Below are 17,286 nucleotides of genomic sequence, written 5' to 3'. Positions count from 1 at the left end.
TTTCATTTGTTTGTTTGTGCTAGGGTCTCAGCTGGCCCTGAGTCCTTGATTAGTCTTCTTTGTGCCTTAGCTTCTTTATTATACTTTTAATTGTGTGTGAGTGTGTATATACATGCATGCAGGTACCCACTGAGGATCATGTGATCTCTTGAAAGCTGGAGTTACAGGTAGTTGTGAGCCATCTGACATGGGTGCTGGTAACTGAACTCAGGTCCTCTTCAAGAGCAGTACCTGCTTTCAACTGCTTGACACCACCCTAGTAACATTGTGTCAATAAAGGAGCTGAATTAAACAGCGGTGCAGAGTGCCAGGAAATTAAGTGATGTTTATGAGCTCACATAGTCCATGGCTGGGCTCAAATTGAAGATCCCACTGCCTTGTCCTCCTAAATGTTGGGATTACAGGCAAGTAATAAATACCACATGCTATTTACTCTGGTCCTTTAAGAAGATGTAGAACTCAGGCTAGGCTGGGGCTGTGGTCTCCTAGGAACTGAGGGGTGACAACAACAAACCATCTGCGATTTTGATGATAGCTACAGAAGGCAGACAGGTAGAGCAGGGAATGGTAAATTTGGCATTGGTTTCTCCCTCAGGCCCCTCTGGCTTTCCCACTTTTACCCTTTCTCTACAGCCTTCCTAATTTCTGTTGTGTTTTGAATATGAAGTATCTCCCCAAAATTTCATATTGGAACACTTGTTTCCCAACTGACAGTACTGGTTTGACAAACTGAGTAACCTATAGGACACAGAGTCTTCAGGAGGAAATGGGTCATTAGGGGGCGGGCCTTGTGGTTTATAGTCCAGTCCTACTTCCTGTTTTCTGTCACTCTCCACAGTAACTGGCTTCTCATGCTTATACTGCCCTGCTTTCCCTGCCATCGTGGATGTATCCCTTCTTAAGTGTAAGCCAAAACTGTCTTAGGGTTTTACTGCTGTGAACAGACACCATGACCAAAGCAACTCTTATGAGGATAACATTTAAAAGGGGCTGGTTTATAGGTTCAGAGGTTCAGTCCATTATCATCAGGACAGGAACATGCCAGCATCCAGGCAGGCATGGTACAGGAGGAGCTGAGAGTTCTACATCTTCATCTGAAGGCTGCTAGCAGAATACTGACTTGCAGTTAGGATGAAGGTCTTTTTTTTTTTTTTAAAGATTTATTTATTATATATAAGTACACTGTAGCTGTCTTCGGACACACCAGAAGAGGGCATCAGACCCCATCATAGATGGTTGTGAGCCACCATGTGGTTGCTGGGATTTGAACTCAGGACCTCTGGAAGAGCAGTTAGTGCTCTTAGCCGCTGAGCCATCTCTCCAGCCCAGAGACCCACAACCACAGTGACACAGTCTACTCCAACAAGGACAAACCTACTCCAACAGGGCCACACCTAGTAGTGCTACTCCCTTGGCTGAGCACATACAAACCATCATGTTCCACTCCCTGGCCTCCATTGACTTGTTCAAACATTTGAGTCTATGGGAGCCATACTTAAACATAGCATAATGCAAAATATATTTAGTCCAACTTCCAAAGTCCCCCATAGTCTATAGCAGTCTCAACAATGTTAACAGTCCAAAGTTCAAGGTCTCTTCTGAGGTTAATCCAATCATTTAACTGTAATTCCCAAAGCAAGGCAGGAAACCAGCTGGGCAAACTCCAAACTCTGCATCTCTATGTCTGATGTCAAAGTGGTTTTCAGTTCTCCAACTCCTTTTTCATTTTTGTCGACTGCAACAAACTTCTTTCTCCTGGGCTGGTTCCACTCCTATTAGCAGCTTTCCTCAGCAGATAGCCCACATCTCTAGCATCTCCAACATCTTGGGATCTCCCAAGAAAACGTCAATGTTACAGCTTCTTGTTCCAATGTCTGGGATCCATCCACACATGATCTTCTGGGTTCCTCCAAAGAGCTGGCATCACTTCTCCAGCTCTGCCCTCTGTAGCACTCTTAAGCTCAGGTTGATCCACTCCATTGCTGCTGCTGTTCTTGGTGGTCATCCCATGGTACTGGTATCTCCAGTTCACTGGGGTCTTCAACTGCAATTAGGCTTCACCAGTAGCCTCTCATAGGCTCTCTTCATGGTACCAATCCTCAACTCCTTTGCACAACCCCTTTAGTCCTGGGCCATCAACTGCAATTGAGGCTGTACCTTCACCAATGGCTTTCCATTGCCTCTCACAGTGCCAAGTCTCAGCTGTTCTTCATGACTCCTTCATGTCTTCAAAACCAGTACCACTTGAATGACTCTTACACATTACCAAGTACAGCTGCAGCACAAGGTATGTCCTTGGCTATCTCTGGAACACAGCTTCTTTGTGCTCTCAGAAAACACCTCCCAGAAAATTTCACCTCAGTGATGCTGGTCTCTTCTTAATCATTGATAATGTCTTAGTTCCAGCTAACCAGCATCAATTGTCCCAGTCGTCCCTTCTATTCTGGACTCTAAAGCCAGAACCACATAGCTAAAGCTGCCAAATTCTGCTGCTTGCTGGAGCTGTAACATGGCCCCCTTGTTCTATTACATTATCACTAGCTTTCTGTTTTCCAATTCCTTCACTGCCTAAGCTTGGCTGTCCTGGAACTTGCTCTGTAGACTGGCTTTGAACTCAGAGATCTGCATGCCAGTCTGCTAAACACTTGGATTACAGGTGTGGTTTACCAAGCATGAATTTAAGTTTTCCTTCACCTAGAACTTGCTCTGTTCTAGGCTCGCCTTGAACTCAGAGATCTGCTTATGTTTGCCTCCTGGGATTAAACATTTGTACTACCATGGCTGGATCTAAATTTAGCTGGGTGGTATCTTGACCCAAGGTCACTACTCCCTTATATCAATTTAATATCCTTGAACACAGGATTCAGCTCCATTTCACTTCCCGGTGCCCCTTTAATACTCGAACCATATATTTTGTATTTTTCCTTCCTCAACTTATTCCTTTTCATTAAAATGCTCCTCATTAGAGTGGACTTTAGTAACCACACAACAGAATTTATACCAGACTGTTTTGAGACTTCCTTTTTCAAAGCAATTAATCTAAATCTCTTCAACTGAGCCTCAGGCAGACTCTTCAGACAATGGCAAAAAGCAGCCACATTTCCCCCTAAAATACCACAAGAACAGTCTCTAGGCCACATACTAAAAGTCTCCACTGAAACCTCGTGGGCCAGGTCTGCACAGTTCAAACCACTCACAGCAACAAAGTCTTCCATATTCCTTCTATCCTAGAAGGAATTAAACCCCACTTAAAGCATTCCAATGCTTTCCAAATCCAAAACCCCCAAATCCATACCCTTCCAAACAAAAAAGATAAACATGCTCAGGCCTATCACAGCAATAACTCAGTCTCTGGTACGAACTTCTGTCTTAGTTATGGTTTTACTGCTACAAACAGACATCATGATCAAGGCAACACTTTTTTTTTTAAGAAGTAAACTTTATTTTATTTATAGACTTGTATTTTATATTACATGTATGTAATTCCACAATAATACATTTTTTCTTTTTTTTAATTGGATATCTTATATATTTACATTTCAAATGTTATCTCCTTTCCCAGTTCGCCCTCTCCCATTCCCTCTCCTCCTGCCTCTATGAGGATACTCCCCCTCCCAACCACCCATCCGCACCTCACTGCCCTGGCATTCCCCTACACTGGAGAATCAAGCCTTCAGAGGACCCAGGGTTTCTCCTCCTATTGATGCCAGACAATGCCATCTGCTATGTATGTGGCTGGAGTCATGAGTCCCTTTATGCATACTCTTTGGTTGGTGGTTTAGTCCCTGGGAGCTCTGAGGGGTCTGGTTGGTTGTTCTTCCTATGGGGTTGCAAACTCCTTCAGTATTTTCTCTAACTCCTCCATTGGGGGTCCCTGTGCTCAGTCTGATGGTTAGCTGCAAGCATCCTCATCTGTGTCAGTAAGGCTCTGGCAGAGAGCCTTTCAGGAGACACCCATATCGGGCTCCTGTCAGCAAGCACTTCTTGGCATCAGCAATAGTGACTGGGTTTGGTGGCTGCATATGGGCTGGATCCCCAGGTGGGACAGTCTAAGGCAACTCTTATAAGGACAACATTTATTTGGAGCTGGCTTACAGGTTCAGAGAGGTTCAGTCCACTATCACCAAAGTGGGAACATGGCAGTGTCCAGACAGGCATAGTGCAGGAGAAGCTGAGAGTTCTCTTCATCTGAAGTCTGTTAACAGAATACTGACTTCCAGGCATCTAGGATGAGGATCTTAAAGCCCACACTGACAGTGACACTCCTCCTCCAACAGGGCCACACCTTCTAATAATGCCACTTCCTGCGCCAAGCATATACAAACCATAACAGAAACCCCTTCTTCCTAAAGTTCTCTTTGCTAAGTGCACAGAGGCACTTGATCACAACAAATGGAAAATGGTAGTCTGCTTTGTCACCACTACCCTGTTTCTGTGGAACACCTCTTGCTTACAATTATTTCATAACTGATTTCGTTAGATTTAAGGGTAAAAAAGTATTCTGCAGTCAATATGGATTTTAAAAATAGATTTTAAAATATGTTATGTATGTGTATATGCCTCACTCCACAGGCACAGTTCAAAAGACAGTTTGGGACAGTAGGTTCTTTCCTTCTGTGGTGTGGGTCCCAGTGATCAAACTCTGGCTGTCAGACTCAGCAGCAAACAACTTTACCTACTGAGTCATCCCTTGAGACTTCAATGATAATTTAGTTTTATCCTCAGGTACAAGTGTGCACATACATGCATGCTCACACACACACCACCCAAATATACTATATAAATACCACAAACCCTCTTGCATAAATAGCTATACACACATACAAATTTGATCTCATCAAAAATGTCAACATTACTGTTTTTATTCCCTCTCTCTCTCTCTCTCTCTCTCTCTCTCTCTCTCTCTCTCTCTCTCTGTGTGTGTGTGTGTGTGTGTGTGTGTGTGTGTGTCTCCAGACCTGTGAAGAACAAAGGTCAAACAAAGTTTTCTTCAATCATTCCACCTTGGCTGTTGTTTGTTTTGTTTATGATTTGTTTTTATTTTATGTTCATTGGTATTCTGCCTGCTTGTATTTGTGTCAGATCACATTTTTTGAGACAAGGTCTGTCATTGAACTTAGCTCACTGATTCAGGGAGCTTGTCCACCTAATGAGAGCCAATTATCTCCTTGTCTTCAGCCCAACCTCCCAGTGCTAGGATTACAGACATGCTTACCTTATTATGTGGGCTCTGGGGGTCCACACTTAGGTTCTTGTGCTTATCCAGCAAGTACTTTACCAAATGAACTGTCTCTCTAGCTCCTCCCTCCTTCTTATAAAGCCTCTAAGATTCCATCATGGATTTGATGATCAAAAGTTCTTTGCATACCAAAGTCAGACACCAATCTAAAACTCCTGCAGGAAGTGGGTGGTGATGGCACACACCTTTAAGGCAGAGGGCAGCCTGATCTACAGAGTGAGTTTGGTTTAGCCAGGGCTACACAGAGAAACCCTGTCTCAAAAAAAGCCAATAAATAAACAAAGAAGCAATAAATAAACAGGCTCCATCATGTGTCGACTGTGGTGCAATATGTTTTTAGGAAGCAAAGGCAAGCAGGTTTGTGCATGTGTGAGGCCAGCTTGAGCTGCATAGTGCGTTCCCGACCAGCCAGGATGACACAGTGAGACCCTGTCTCAAACAAAACAACAAAAGCACTTTCTGCATGAGTTGAAGGAATCGAGCATTTTCAAGGTATAGTACTAAGTCAGGAGTACCCCTACCAGGAGGCCATCATTACATTCTTATCAATCAATAAACAAAAATGTGGGAATGGCTAATTATTTATGAAGGAAAAAGAAGTGGAGAGGCACCAGGTCAGGAGGGGAGAAATCTGCTTTTGCTGTGCTGACTAGTTGTCAGCTCTACGTCCTTGACTGGGCCCTGAGGGGGAAAAATGCAGTTATGTGCGGGTTTTACTAAAAGCCTTGAGAGGTGAGCTGTGCGTGACAGGTTGCAGGTGTCTCCAAGCTCCAGCACTTTGCCTCTTCCACCTCAGGCCAAGCAGGAGCGCTCCTTTCATTCCTGTGTGACTGCAGGTTTGAGACTACCTGCTGACACCACAGTTTATAGGATTTTCTGGTGTTAACATTTTTTTGTTCCCTTAAAATTGCACAGACATGTTCTGGCATATTAATTGCTAGAGATATGTACAGGGCACTCAATCCTCCCTCCCTTGGCTTCTATCTAATACATACATACATACATACATACATACATACATACATACATACATACATACGTTACATATGAGTTTACAACTTTAAAATTACTTTATTTTTAATTATGTCTATATGTACATGCGCACATGTGTAGTGCAGGTGCCTATGAAAACCAGAGATCCCATGGAACTGGAATTACAGGCAGTCGTGAGCTTAATTAGGCTTAATGTGGGTCCTGGCACCTGAACTCAGGTCCTCCGCAAGTGTTGTATGTGCTCTTAACCACTGAGCTATCTCTCCAATACCAATGGAAATATTTTTTTAGTATTATCTGCATCAGCTATTTGTTTACTTTTTTTCTGGAACATCATTTTAATCTGTAGAATCATGTTTTCATTGGTTTGAAGAAAATGTCTTTTTTCTTTTTTTTAATACTTTCTTAGGTTATATTAATTATCGATGTATGGATTTCTGGTGTAAGGGTCTGTGTATTTGTAGTGTGTGTGTGTGTGTGTGTGTGTGTGTGTATGTACAACTGTGGATGTGCTTATATAATTGTACATGCACAATCAGGGCAAGCATGTGGTCAGAGGACAACCTCAAATGCCCTTCCTCAAGCATCTTCTAGTTTTATGATTTGTTTGAGACAGAATCTCCCATTGGCCTGGCACTTTGCTTCCAGGAATCCTCCTGTGGGCTAAGTAATTGACAGTATCTTAATTTTTATTATTTTTAAATTTATCGTGGGTTTATTGTAACCCCACTGTAAGCTGAGGGATTTGTGCAATTATTGATTAACTTGCTTTTCTTCTCTCTCTTTGTTACTTTGCTTCTTCCTTTCTTTGTTGTTGTTATATGAGCTTCCACTGTATATTTTGTGAGCCTTCTGTTTGGTGCTTTCAGTTTTAGAACGTCTGTGTCTTTTTAGTGATCTCTTTTACCATGGTGTATAATTCCTCGGTGTTACGTGGTAAGGTCCTGGATCTTATTCCTGCCTTCCCCTTCCCTGTCCAGCAGGGAGCCAGGAGTTGAGTGCAACCCATGTAGCCTGGATCAGTCCTTAACATCTCAATCATGCTTCCTATTTGGGGTACAATTCTAGAATATACCAGCTTCTCTCACTGACTCAATTCACCTAGTTCTTGGCATCTGTGCTGGACTTTTGTTCACTGTATCACTATTTAAAGGTGTTGAGTCTTAGTCATAGCATATCTATAAGCATTGGTTTGGCAAGCACACTGCATCTGGATTCTGACACTCAACTCTAATCAGCATATTAGTGGTTACTGGCCCTAGTGGACCACATGGCCCAACTTGGGTCTCTGTGTGACAAGAGACCTTTGCAGGTCTCTCATTGAGATGATGCAGGGGACAGATTCTGGATACAGCATTTAGAAACGTTTGAAAAGGTGTGTGATTGTTTTGCCTGCTTGTATGTAGGTGGATCACCTGTTTGTCCAAGGAGTTCAGAAAAGGATCCTTTGGAGTTGGTGTTACTGATGGTTCTAAGCCACTCTGTGGGTGCTGGGAACTGAGCTTAGGTCACCTCAGAAGCAATACGTGTTCTTAACAGCTCAGCCAATTTTCCAGTCCCATAAAAAGGATTTATTTACTTGTTTGTATGTGCACCAAATTTGTGTCTACGTGCTGGTGTCACTGGGACCTGACACAAGAGAGCAGTTCCCCTTCTTAATTCCTAAACCATCTCCTTAGCAACAACCTCCCTCCTTGTTCTTCCATTAGGATCTGGTCAAGGGAATCTAAGATTAGAAATATATAATGCCATCACTATCTAGCATGTAATAGCTGTTCCCACATGTCTGCTGAACTTAATTGGTTGTAGAAGACAAGAAATAACTGATTTTGGAATCAGAACCACTTTAAAAATTTTTATTTTATTAGTTATTTTGTTTATTTACATTTTAAATGTTATCTCCCTTCCCAGATTTCCCTCCAAATCCCCTCCCCATTCCATCCCCCTTCCCCTAACTCCACGAGAGTGCTCACCCACCCACCCACCCACCTATTCCCACCCCACCACCCTAACATTCCCCTACACTGGGGCATCAAGCTTTCACAGGACCAAGGGCTTCCCCTCCCTTTGATGCCAGACAAGGTCATCCTCTGCTACATATACAGCTGGAGTCATGGGTTCCTCCATGTGTACTCTTTGGTTGGTGGTTTAGTCCCTGGGAACTCTGGGGGTCTGGTTGGTTGATGATGTTGTTCTTCCTATAGGGTTGTAAACACCTTCAGCTCCTTCAGTCTTTTCTCTAACTCCTCCATTAGGGACCCTGTCCTCAGTCCGATGGTTAGCTGCAAGCATCTGTATCAGTAAGGCTCTGGCAGAGCCTCTGAGGAGACATCCCTATCAGGTTCATGCCAGCAAGCACTTCTTGGCATCAGCAAGTGTTTGGGTTTGATGACTGCATATGGGATGGATCCTCAGGTGGGGCAGTCTCTGGATGGTCTCTCCTTCAGTCTCTGGTCCACTTTTTGTTCCTGTATTTTCTTTAGAAAGGAACAATTTTGGGTTAAAATTTTGTGAAGAGGATGGGGCCACCCAGAACCACTTTTGACTAGTGTAACTCTAGGCAAGTCATATCACCTTTTTTGGGGGGGGGCTCCATTTTTCCTAGAATAATCTCTTAGTTGCTTCTTTGTGGGAGAAGCCCTATGCTTTTGGGTTAGAGGCAGCTGGGGCCCTGCCCCAGCTCTTTACAAGACAAGAACACGCCCCTCTGCGGCACGTGCGTTATATCCTCCCGGCCGCACGATGGCGCTGATTCCGCTGGGAAGAAGGGGACGCTCAGGCTCTTGGGGACCCTGAGCGCGGCGGCAACTTTCTGGGCTGCCGCGGTGAGTGTTGAGGGTGTCACGGGTTTCCGCCTGGGATCGCGGATGGGAAGGACGGCTGAGTGTTGTGGGGCGGTTTCAGCGGGCTGCGCCTAAGAACTGAAAAGCTAAGGTAGCACGCGGAGAGATGAGGCGGTGCTGGGAGCAGGGGATCCAGCCTGGCCCTGGACGTGAGCGCACTCGGCTCCACACTCACGCGCCTCCCATTCCGCTCCACAGTGGCCAGGGTTGCGAAAGTCTCCAAAGTCCTTGCCGCAGGGACATTTGGGGCTGTGGGCGGCCTCTGGGTTCATATTCTGACCCCCTCCCTGTCCACCGCCCCTACAGGCTCTGCCATCTGTCACCCTGGCCCTTCTCTGCTTGGACGGTGTCTTCCTCTCCTCGGCCGAAAATGACTTTGTCCACCGGGTCCAGGAGGAGCTCGATCGTTTCCTGCTGCAGAAGCAGCTGTCCAAGTATGGGGAACGAGGGAGCGGCTTTTAATGCCAGAAAGTGCAGGGTTTGCCCCTCCCCCAGATTCTGTGCCCAGGTAACTGGCTGGTCCACTGGCAAGGCCCTGCCTTTAGCCTCTGCTGCCTTGTCCAGTCACACCTTTCTTTTGTATTGGAGCATCATCCTAGCCAGGCAGAAGTACCCACACTCTTCTAGATGATGGGAACTAAGCTCCGTGGGATGATTTACTTTGCAATTAGGCAGGGACCTGCTTGGGCACAGTGAACCTGGTGTTAAGCCACCATAAACCTGGGAGCGGCCTGGGTGGGAATCAGTGTGGGGTGGACCTGCAGCCTCAGCTTAATATGCCATTTGGTCCCTTCCCAGGGTCCTACTTTTCCCCCCAGTCTCCAGCCGCTTGCGGTACCTGATCCACAGAACAGCAGAGAATTTTGATCTCTTGAGCAGCTTCTCTGTTGGGGAGGGCTGGAAGAGGAGGACAGTCATCTGTCACCTGGACATCAGGTGTGTTTGTCCTACTGCTTTGGAGAGTCCTCAGCAGTTGCTTGCGTGCGTGCATGCATGCGTGCCTGTGTGTCATGATGATGATGATGATGGTGGTGGTGGTGATGATGGTGATGATGGTGATGATGATTGGGCTAGCTGGCTAGCCACGGAGGGTAGAGCTTGGTAGGAGCCAGGGCCTGGAACCTCCAGTTGTGTGAAGTCACAGTTGCCTTTTGCTTTATCAAGTATGAAGCTGACTTGGCTAACTCAGCTGTTCATGTTGGGCCAAAGGAGAGAGAATGAACACAGCAGTCGGGTTAGCAAGGTTGGGTCTGTACTTCTCTCTCCTTTGTAAGCACGTTCTCCAGAGAGACCTCGGTACAGGGGACAAACGCGTCAGCTTGTAGCCATCTCTATTGCCTTGTGCATCTCACAGGATGAGTATCTTATCGTTGTGACTGATTCTAACAACAGTTCCCAGATAAAATACTATCCTTGTTTATTCTGTAACCGAAGATTCAGCACCGAAGATTGTAGTATTCGAGAGGGACCCTTTGGGTGTGTCAGGGATGGCGTTTGCCTTTGCCGCTGTGCCTTTTTAAGAGATTGCTTTGAGGGTCGTTTTTTGCTTTGAGGGTCGTTTTGGTTGTGACTTTTGCTGAATGCTGACTTGACAGTATCATGCCTGAATGGTAGGTAGCCCTAGTAGGTCATTTTGCTGTAAACCCAAATGTCCTCCGAAACTTTTGTTCCCGCTCCAGAGTACCCAATTCAGATGGCCCCTCTGGTCCCTGCCGTCCTCCTGCCTCCCATCCCAGCAAGTACCGTGGTCCTCGGTATACCTCACATCAGGGTGCAGCTGCTGGTCCCCGAGGTGCTCCAGCTGGCCGATGGCATCGTGGACGGAAGCCAGATCAGCCTCTGTATGTGCCCCGGGTGCTACGCAGGCAAGATGAACCAGTGGCACCCTCCATCCCCAGCCTCAAGGGAGAGGACCCAGCTGGTGGAGTTTCAGAAGAGCCTAGAGAGGGCGGTGCTGCGGAAGCTGAGGCTGATCAGGGAGTTCCCATGTTGGTGACTCAAGAAACAGAGCTCCTTGAGCGCCCAGATCCAGGCTATGCAAATGAGCCACAGCTGGAGCTGGGTGATGCTGAGCCCTCTGAGGATCCTGAGAAGGAACATGGGGCAGAGGCAACCGTGCAGCAGGGGTCCAGCCCGCAACTGGCCATGGAGGAGGAAAACAGGAGTCAAGGGATGCAGAGCCTGGTGAACCAAGAGGAGAAGGTAGAGGGAGAGGAGAAGGAGAAGGTGGACGAGAAGGAAGAGGACATAGGCAGGCAGAAAGAGAGGGTAGGTGAAGAGGAAGGGAAGACAGATGTGCAGAATGGGCAGGTGGATGCAGAGGAAGAGAAGATGGATGAAGACGAAGACAAGGCGGATGGGGAGGAAGACAACAAGGACGATGCTGATCTGGACCATTTCAGTGAGCTGCTGCAGGAGGTGATGAGGCTCTTGAGCCCGGAAAAGGGAGGGCGGAGGTGAGGTGGGTGTGGCCTCGTGTGTCAGGGAGAAGTATCTTGGGGTGGAGGGGGTGGGGGTGGGGTGATGTGTGTTAATGGGATGTGTAGAACGGCTCAGGCCTGGGTGTTGGGCATTTGGGTTCCAGTCCAACCTTTTAGGAGATGCTTATTCCTAAGCTTAAAGTCTGTTTAAGCTTAAAGGTAGTATACGCATCGCAAGATAGTGGGAAGAGAGTCTGCGTGGGTGCTTTTCTCTGTTGGAGAAAACCAGCCTCCTGCTTGGCGCTTTGCCTCCAGAACTGCATTTCTTGGAATGCAATTCCAATGTGCCTGCCCCTTAGGTGGACTTTGGATCAGTTGGGAGGGTGGGCATCTTTGTTTGCTGTTTGATATATAGTCTATGAGAATATTACACTTTTTAGTAAGGTAACTGAAGATATGCAGTTTTGAGCAAACTGCCTTACTCTCTGCCCCTCCATGTTTCCCTCCGAAGGGAGTATACGTGCACTTTTCAAGACGCAGTTGTCAGTCATCCAGTGGGGACTCCCTAAAACCAAACACGCTCCCCTAACACACCTATAATCTGCCATACCCAGATTCCTACTAAGCACACTTTCCCCCAGAACTGTCATTTTGGAAAGCATAGGCGGGGGCCCCGTGTGGCAGAGCGCTCCCTTGTCAAAAGGTCTGTTCGCTCCCAGATCACAGCCAACCTAACGGAAAAGGAGATTGAAATAGAGAAGATCCACCTGGACACATCCGCCTTCACAGAGGAGCTACCCGGGGAGAGGGACCTGACCCACCTGGTGGAGATCTACGACTTTAAGCCAACACTCAAGACTGAGGACTTGTTGGCCACTTTCTCTGAGTTCCAGTGAGTATTAAAGGTTAGGGAGCGGGGGAGACTGGGAGAAACTGGCATGGCACTTTCCTTTTAGGGGTGAATTGCCTGCCTCAGAAAAAAGGCTGTGATGTCTGAGCTTCTCACTCAGGCGCAGGTCCGCCCGATAGCTCTGACTGAGGGAAGGGAAGGGTTGGTGTTTGAGCACTGCTGACACGCTCACAAGCACTAGACCTGGGCCAAGTTCTGCATGTGCAAACCCCTGCTGGGACTAGCAGGCCTTCCGTCAGTCTTAGGTCACAGCTGTCCATTCACCAGCCATCGGGGCACTGGGTCTGCAGTAGCCCGAGTGTTGTCTTGGTGGGTCTATTTATGGGTCAGCTGGCTTGAGCAGGTCTGACATAGAATGGAGGGCTACACCCAGAGACCGGATCTTCTGACTTGCCCGAATTCCCATGGATCCAGTCTTCTGCCATTTCTTCTGTATTCTAGTTTGAATTTTTTTTCTTTTTCCATTGTCACCGCTTTACCTGTGTGGACTCTTTGAAGCCCCTTTCTGGGCCTGGTGAGGTGGCTCAGAGGTTAAGAGCACTTGCTGTTCTTGTAGCTGCCGGGCTTGGGATCTAGCACCCACACAGTGATTGGAAATCATTGGTAACTCTAGTTCTAGGAGACCTATGGGCACAGGCACTCATGTGGTGCATGTTTACACATGCAGGAGGCAAAATACTCAGAGAATAAAATAAACCCAATTAAAAAAAAAAAAAAAAGGAAAGTCATGTTCTCCCTTTCCTTCCCCTATCACCGTGCTTCCTACTGTTCGTTGTCTCCTGCACCTATGCTGAAGGGACAACTGAGGGGGTGGCACTTTTTCAACTGTTTCCTTCTTTTTTTTTTTCTTACATTTTTAAAAAGATTTATTTATTTTTTCTATATAAGTACACTGCAGTTATCTTCAGACACACCAGAAGAGGGCATCAGATCTCATTACAGATGGTTGTGAGCTACCATATTGTTGCTGGGATTTGAACTCAGGACCTCTGGAAGAACAGGCAGTGCCCTTAACCACTGAGCCATCTCTCTAGCCTTCAACTCTGTTTCTAACTGTATGGCCACAGAGGGCAGTGCCACTAGCAGAGGTGGGCGAGTCCAAACTGCCTCTAGCTTCTTCCAGGCATAGAGTCTATGGTACTATCTTGAACAACAGGGAGGAGCCAACCAGAGCCATGCCCCCTCTGTGTTTGTTTGGGTCCATCTCCTCTCCTACCACATATGCCTTTTAGCTTTATTATTCAGAGCCCATGCCCAGCCTAACTATGGCAGAATCTGGTGAACCCTTTTCACCCTTTCCCTAAGTGAGCCTTCCAGTGTTGGCTCCTTCTTTCCTAGATGCTGACTGGTGACCCACCTTACCCGATTATAGGGTGACATTGGTTGTTCTGAAGCAGACCTAATGCTCTGGCACATGGTCCACTCTTTAACAGAGGCCAGAGCTTTGTCTTGGGGTTCAAGTTGGATGGAACCTCACCTAAAGGATCCATGACCTAGTCTGTAAGATCCAGGGGGAAGGGTCTTGAGCACTGGCTTTTGTGATTGACTGTGTCCTCTCCCCACACAGAGAGAAGGGGTTCAAGATCCAGTGGGTAGATGACACTCATGCTATCGGCATCTTTCCCTGCCCTGCCTCAGGTAAGGAGGCTTCCTGTTGGCCTCTGCTCCTTCTCTGGCAGAGGTGCTGGGTCCCTGGGTGGAGGGCCACCCATGTCCAGATGTGGGCTGCCTTGAGCCCATGGGCTTGGCTCTCAGACAACCTGAAACACAGTCTGGATGCTGAGACTCTGGCCTGGGAAGCTCAGGAAGTCTTCAGCCTTTTCTCTTTGTAACAGTGCCTTCAGTGCAGAGGCAGTAGGATCAGTGACATTTACTTAACAGGTGGCATAGGCCAAACCATGGGTCCTTACCTAAACTGACACTGGTTTGAGCGTCTGGTGCTCAGGGTCATGGGTGTTTGTCACAGCTCAGGCAGGTACTGTCTTGTACAGTTTTCACTTCACCCTCACGTGTAGGGCCATCATCCCCTCTCAGACAGAAGGTCGAGGTTCCCAGAATGCCGGAGTCTATATTGGATTACAGACCTCTCACTGTGGAAGCCTTCTCACTTTGACTCCAGTACTCCTCATCCCCTCCAGCCACTATCCCATGCTGTCTCTGCCATTCCACTGTCACTGTAGGAATAGTTATCAATAAGACCCTCTTGGACCACATAAGGTTTGGCCTAGTCCTTAGAAAGTCAAAAGTTGGAGGTGGGGAGGAGCAGAGGGAGTGGTAGGGAGGGAGCCCCTGGAAGGGTGAGTAGAGTATAAAAAGGTGAAGCCACCACTGAGGATCATAGAAGGATAAGCTCTATGCTCTGGCCAGGGTAGCATTGGCTGCCTCCTGGACCTTCTGGGAACAGGATAGCAAGAGGGAGTCATGCCCTGACCTCAGTTTCCTTGTGCATATAACATATCTGCTGGATTCTCATGCCAGGAGCATTTTGGCCCAATATGGGTGTTGCAGGGAGTACCAGTGTTCCTAGTGGGTAAGGGAGTCTGGTTTAAGCTCTGGCTTTCGAAGGCAGAACCTGCCCCTCCTGCTCTGAGAATCTGCACACTGGGCTGCGGCAGCATCTAACAGCACAGATGGCAGTATCCTTCCCAGCCCCACACTGTTTTGTAGAGCTTTACTGAACTAGATCAGAGGCAGAGCATCTGGGACTGGGTGTGTAAATTGGCTGTGGCAGTTTGGTGATACAAGTGCTCCAGACCCCTGAGGGTTTTGCCTTGCACAAGAATCATCCCAGCACTTGCCTCCTTTCTCTAGCTCTTGAGGCACTGGCCAAGGATTTCTCCGTGCTCAAGATCCGGCCACTCACACAGGGGACCAAGCAGTCGAAGCTGAAAGCCTTGCAGAGGCCAAGTAAGGCAAAGCCTGTCCCCTTGCAGGGAGGCTGCCTGTGCTTATGCGTTTGGTTTGTTTCCCTTCTTCAACCCTCTGCTCTTCAAGAGCCTGGGCCACAGCAGCTAGTGGGGCTCAGCTTCCCCTAAGCCTGGACAGGGCCCAGGGTTAGCTACCACCTATGTTACCTTCCTGATCATTGATCTGGGAAAAGCCCAGCTTTGCTTCTAAAGGGCCATGGAGACTACTCTGTAAGGGTCAGAAGTACTTGGGCCTAGATCAGGCAAAGATGGGACCTTGGTTCTGTTGCAGACTTATTTAACCTCCAGTGAGTCACTTGTTACAGGAGCTAGAAGCCAAATGTTAGCCCCTTCCCTTTCCTCTTCCAGAAAGCACAGTGAGGGCTCTGAGAGGTCAGTTTTCATGATAGCAAAGATGAAACCCGCAGAGTGGGCCCAGGGGAGGCCTTCCAGTGCCACCCATGTCACTGCAAATGGGCTGTGTCTTAGACTTCTTGATGTCCAATGATCAGGTGTCTCATCCTGAGTGTTTCCTCTCAGGGTCTTGAGCACTTCACCCCCACTGCACATATAAGCCAGGGTGACAGGAGGGGTAGGTTTGTGTAAGGTCTCACAGGGAGGCAGAAAGATAGACCTGGAGTCGTCCTGGGTCCCTCTCACAAGTATCTGGCTGCTGTGGGCACAAGTGGGCCCCAGCCTCTGTGGCATACTATTACACACGGGCTCACCCTAGCTTTGAATCTACGTCCTACCCACTGTGTCTTCCTTTCAGAGTTCCTGCGACTAGCAAAGGAGAGGCCGCAGACAGACTCAGCAGTGGCCCGCAGGCTGGTGGCCCGGGCCTTGGGGCTCCAACAAAACAAAAAGAAAGAGCTGCCTACTCCCCCAAGTCTTCTGCCATCTTGAGGTCCCGGGCCCAGCTGTCTGAACTAGACTGGGCCCCAACACCACACGCCTTTACGGATACCAGGGCAGCCCCTTGCTCTCACTAGAGCTGCTATGGGGCACAGCAGGCTTTAGTTGGTCTGCTCCCAGAAATTGAGAAGAAATAAAAATTTAAAGTTGGTGTATTGATTGTTTCCAAGTGTGACCTTTAGGGACACTAGGGGGTGCTGTCCCATCCCTTACTGTGGGTCTGGTTACTGAACCTGGAGAATCCCATCTTCAGGGACATTTGTGCACAGGTGGCCCTGTTTGGGGAGTAGGTACTACTTGCTCCATGCCACCTGTTCAGTCTCCCTCATTGTATGGAAGTGGGGCATGTGGGAGTGCTTGGATATTATTTAAGGGAGCCTTGAAAAGTAAGCATGAATGAAGCTGTGAGGTGAGTCTTGAGTGACTGCTAAGCATAGAACCAGACAGTGCTCGCCTTACTTGAGTCTTGAGTGTAGTATTGGAGGCACAATGGCCCACTCTGAAGTTTGGGGGTTGTTGTCAATCTCAGGTTTGCCAGGGCCAGTACACTTTTAACACAGGAGAACCCAGGGAGTGCTGGAGCCCCATTCTGTTAGTGTGCACCCTGTTCCTTGGGGAAGTTGCCCTGTGACTAGCTGTCTTGTCTGGTTCTGACACATTGTGTCCTTACCCAGGTTTCAGTAAAGAACAACTGTTGAAGAAGGGCCACAGCTGACCTCTGCTGCTTGTTCAGGTCTCTCAGATTGCTTCTCTGGGCTGCAGCTTGTGTTGGTGCAGCCCTTCAGGTCATAGGGAACTTTGGAAGACACTGGGACCATTCCTATTTCAAACTAATATGTACTACACTAATAGATTTGGAAGCTCTGGGCCCAGGGGTAGTAGTCCAAATGAAACTTAGGATGTATCAGGAACAAATACTTCTATGTATTAGCATAGAAGTATGTGCAGTGAAGTGGACTTTGGAGCATAACAAAGGACACAGTTGCTAGCCCTGCCGAGTAGATAACTTATGGTCGATATTGTCTCTTCCCAGTACCATAGGAGCCAGCTGACAGTGGAC

The 17,286-nt window shown here is 47.6% G+C and overlaps 1 protein-coding gene across 2 annotated transcripts; it reads left to right on the top strand.

The window, feature by feature from the left end:
• Positions 1-9,009: 9,009 nt before the first annotated feature.
• Positions 9,010-16,381, top strand: R3hcc1 (R3H domain and coiled-coil containing 1). Of its 2 annotated transcripts, none has more exons than NM_001435734.1 (8): positions 9,010-9,057; positions 9,382-9,509; positions 9,874-10,011; positions 10,755-11,493; positions 12,215-12,387; positions 13,973-14,043; positions 15,217-15,312; positions 16,084-16,381. In NM_001435734.1, exons 2-8 carry the CDS (start codon positions 9,400-9,402, stop codon positions 16,215-16,217), a joined length of 1,461 nt encoding a protein of 486 aa, NP_001422663.1. In that variant the 5' UTR covers positions 9,010-9,057; positions 9,382-9,399; the 3' UTR covers positions 16,218-16,381. The 2 variants fall into 2 exon arrangements, with proteins under 2 accessions (NP_001422663.1, NP_001386437.1); NM_001399508.1 differs by lacking the exon at positions 9,010-9,057 and adding an exon at positions 9,069-9,166.
• Positions 16,382-17,286: the final 905 nt, after the last annotated feature.

The sequence above is a fragment of the Rattus norvegicus genome, chromosome 15 (genome assembly GCF_021556685.1).
Source record: "Rattus norvegicus strain SHRSP/BbbUtx chromosome 15, alternate assembly SHRSP_T2T, whole genome shotgun sequence".
Taxonomy (NCBI): Eukaryota; Metazoa; Chordata; class Mammalia; order Rodentia; family Muridae; genus Rattus; species Rattus norvegicus.
The sequence above is the reverse complement of the archived record's forward strand: the minus strand, read 5'-3'. Positions and strand labels throughout refer to the sequence as shown.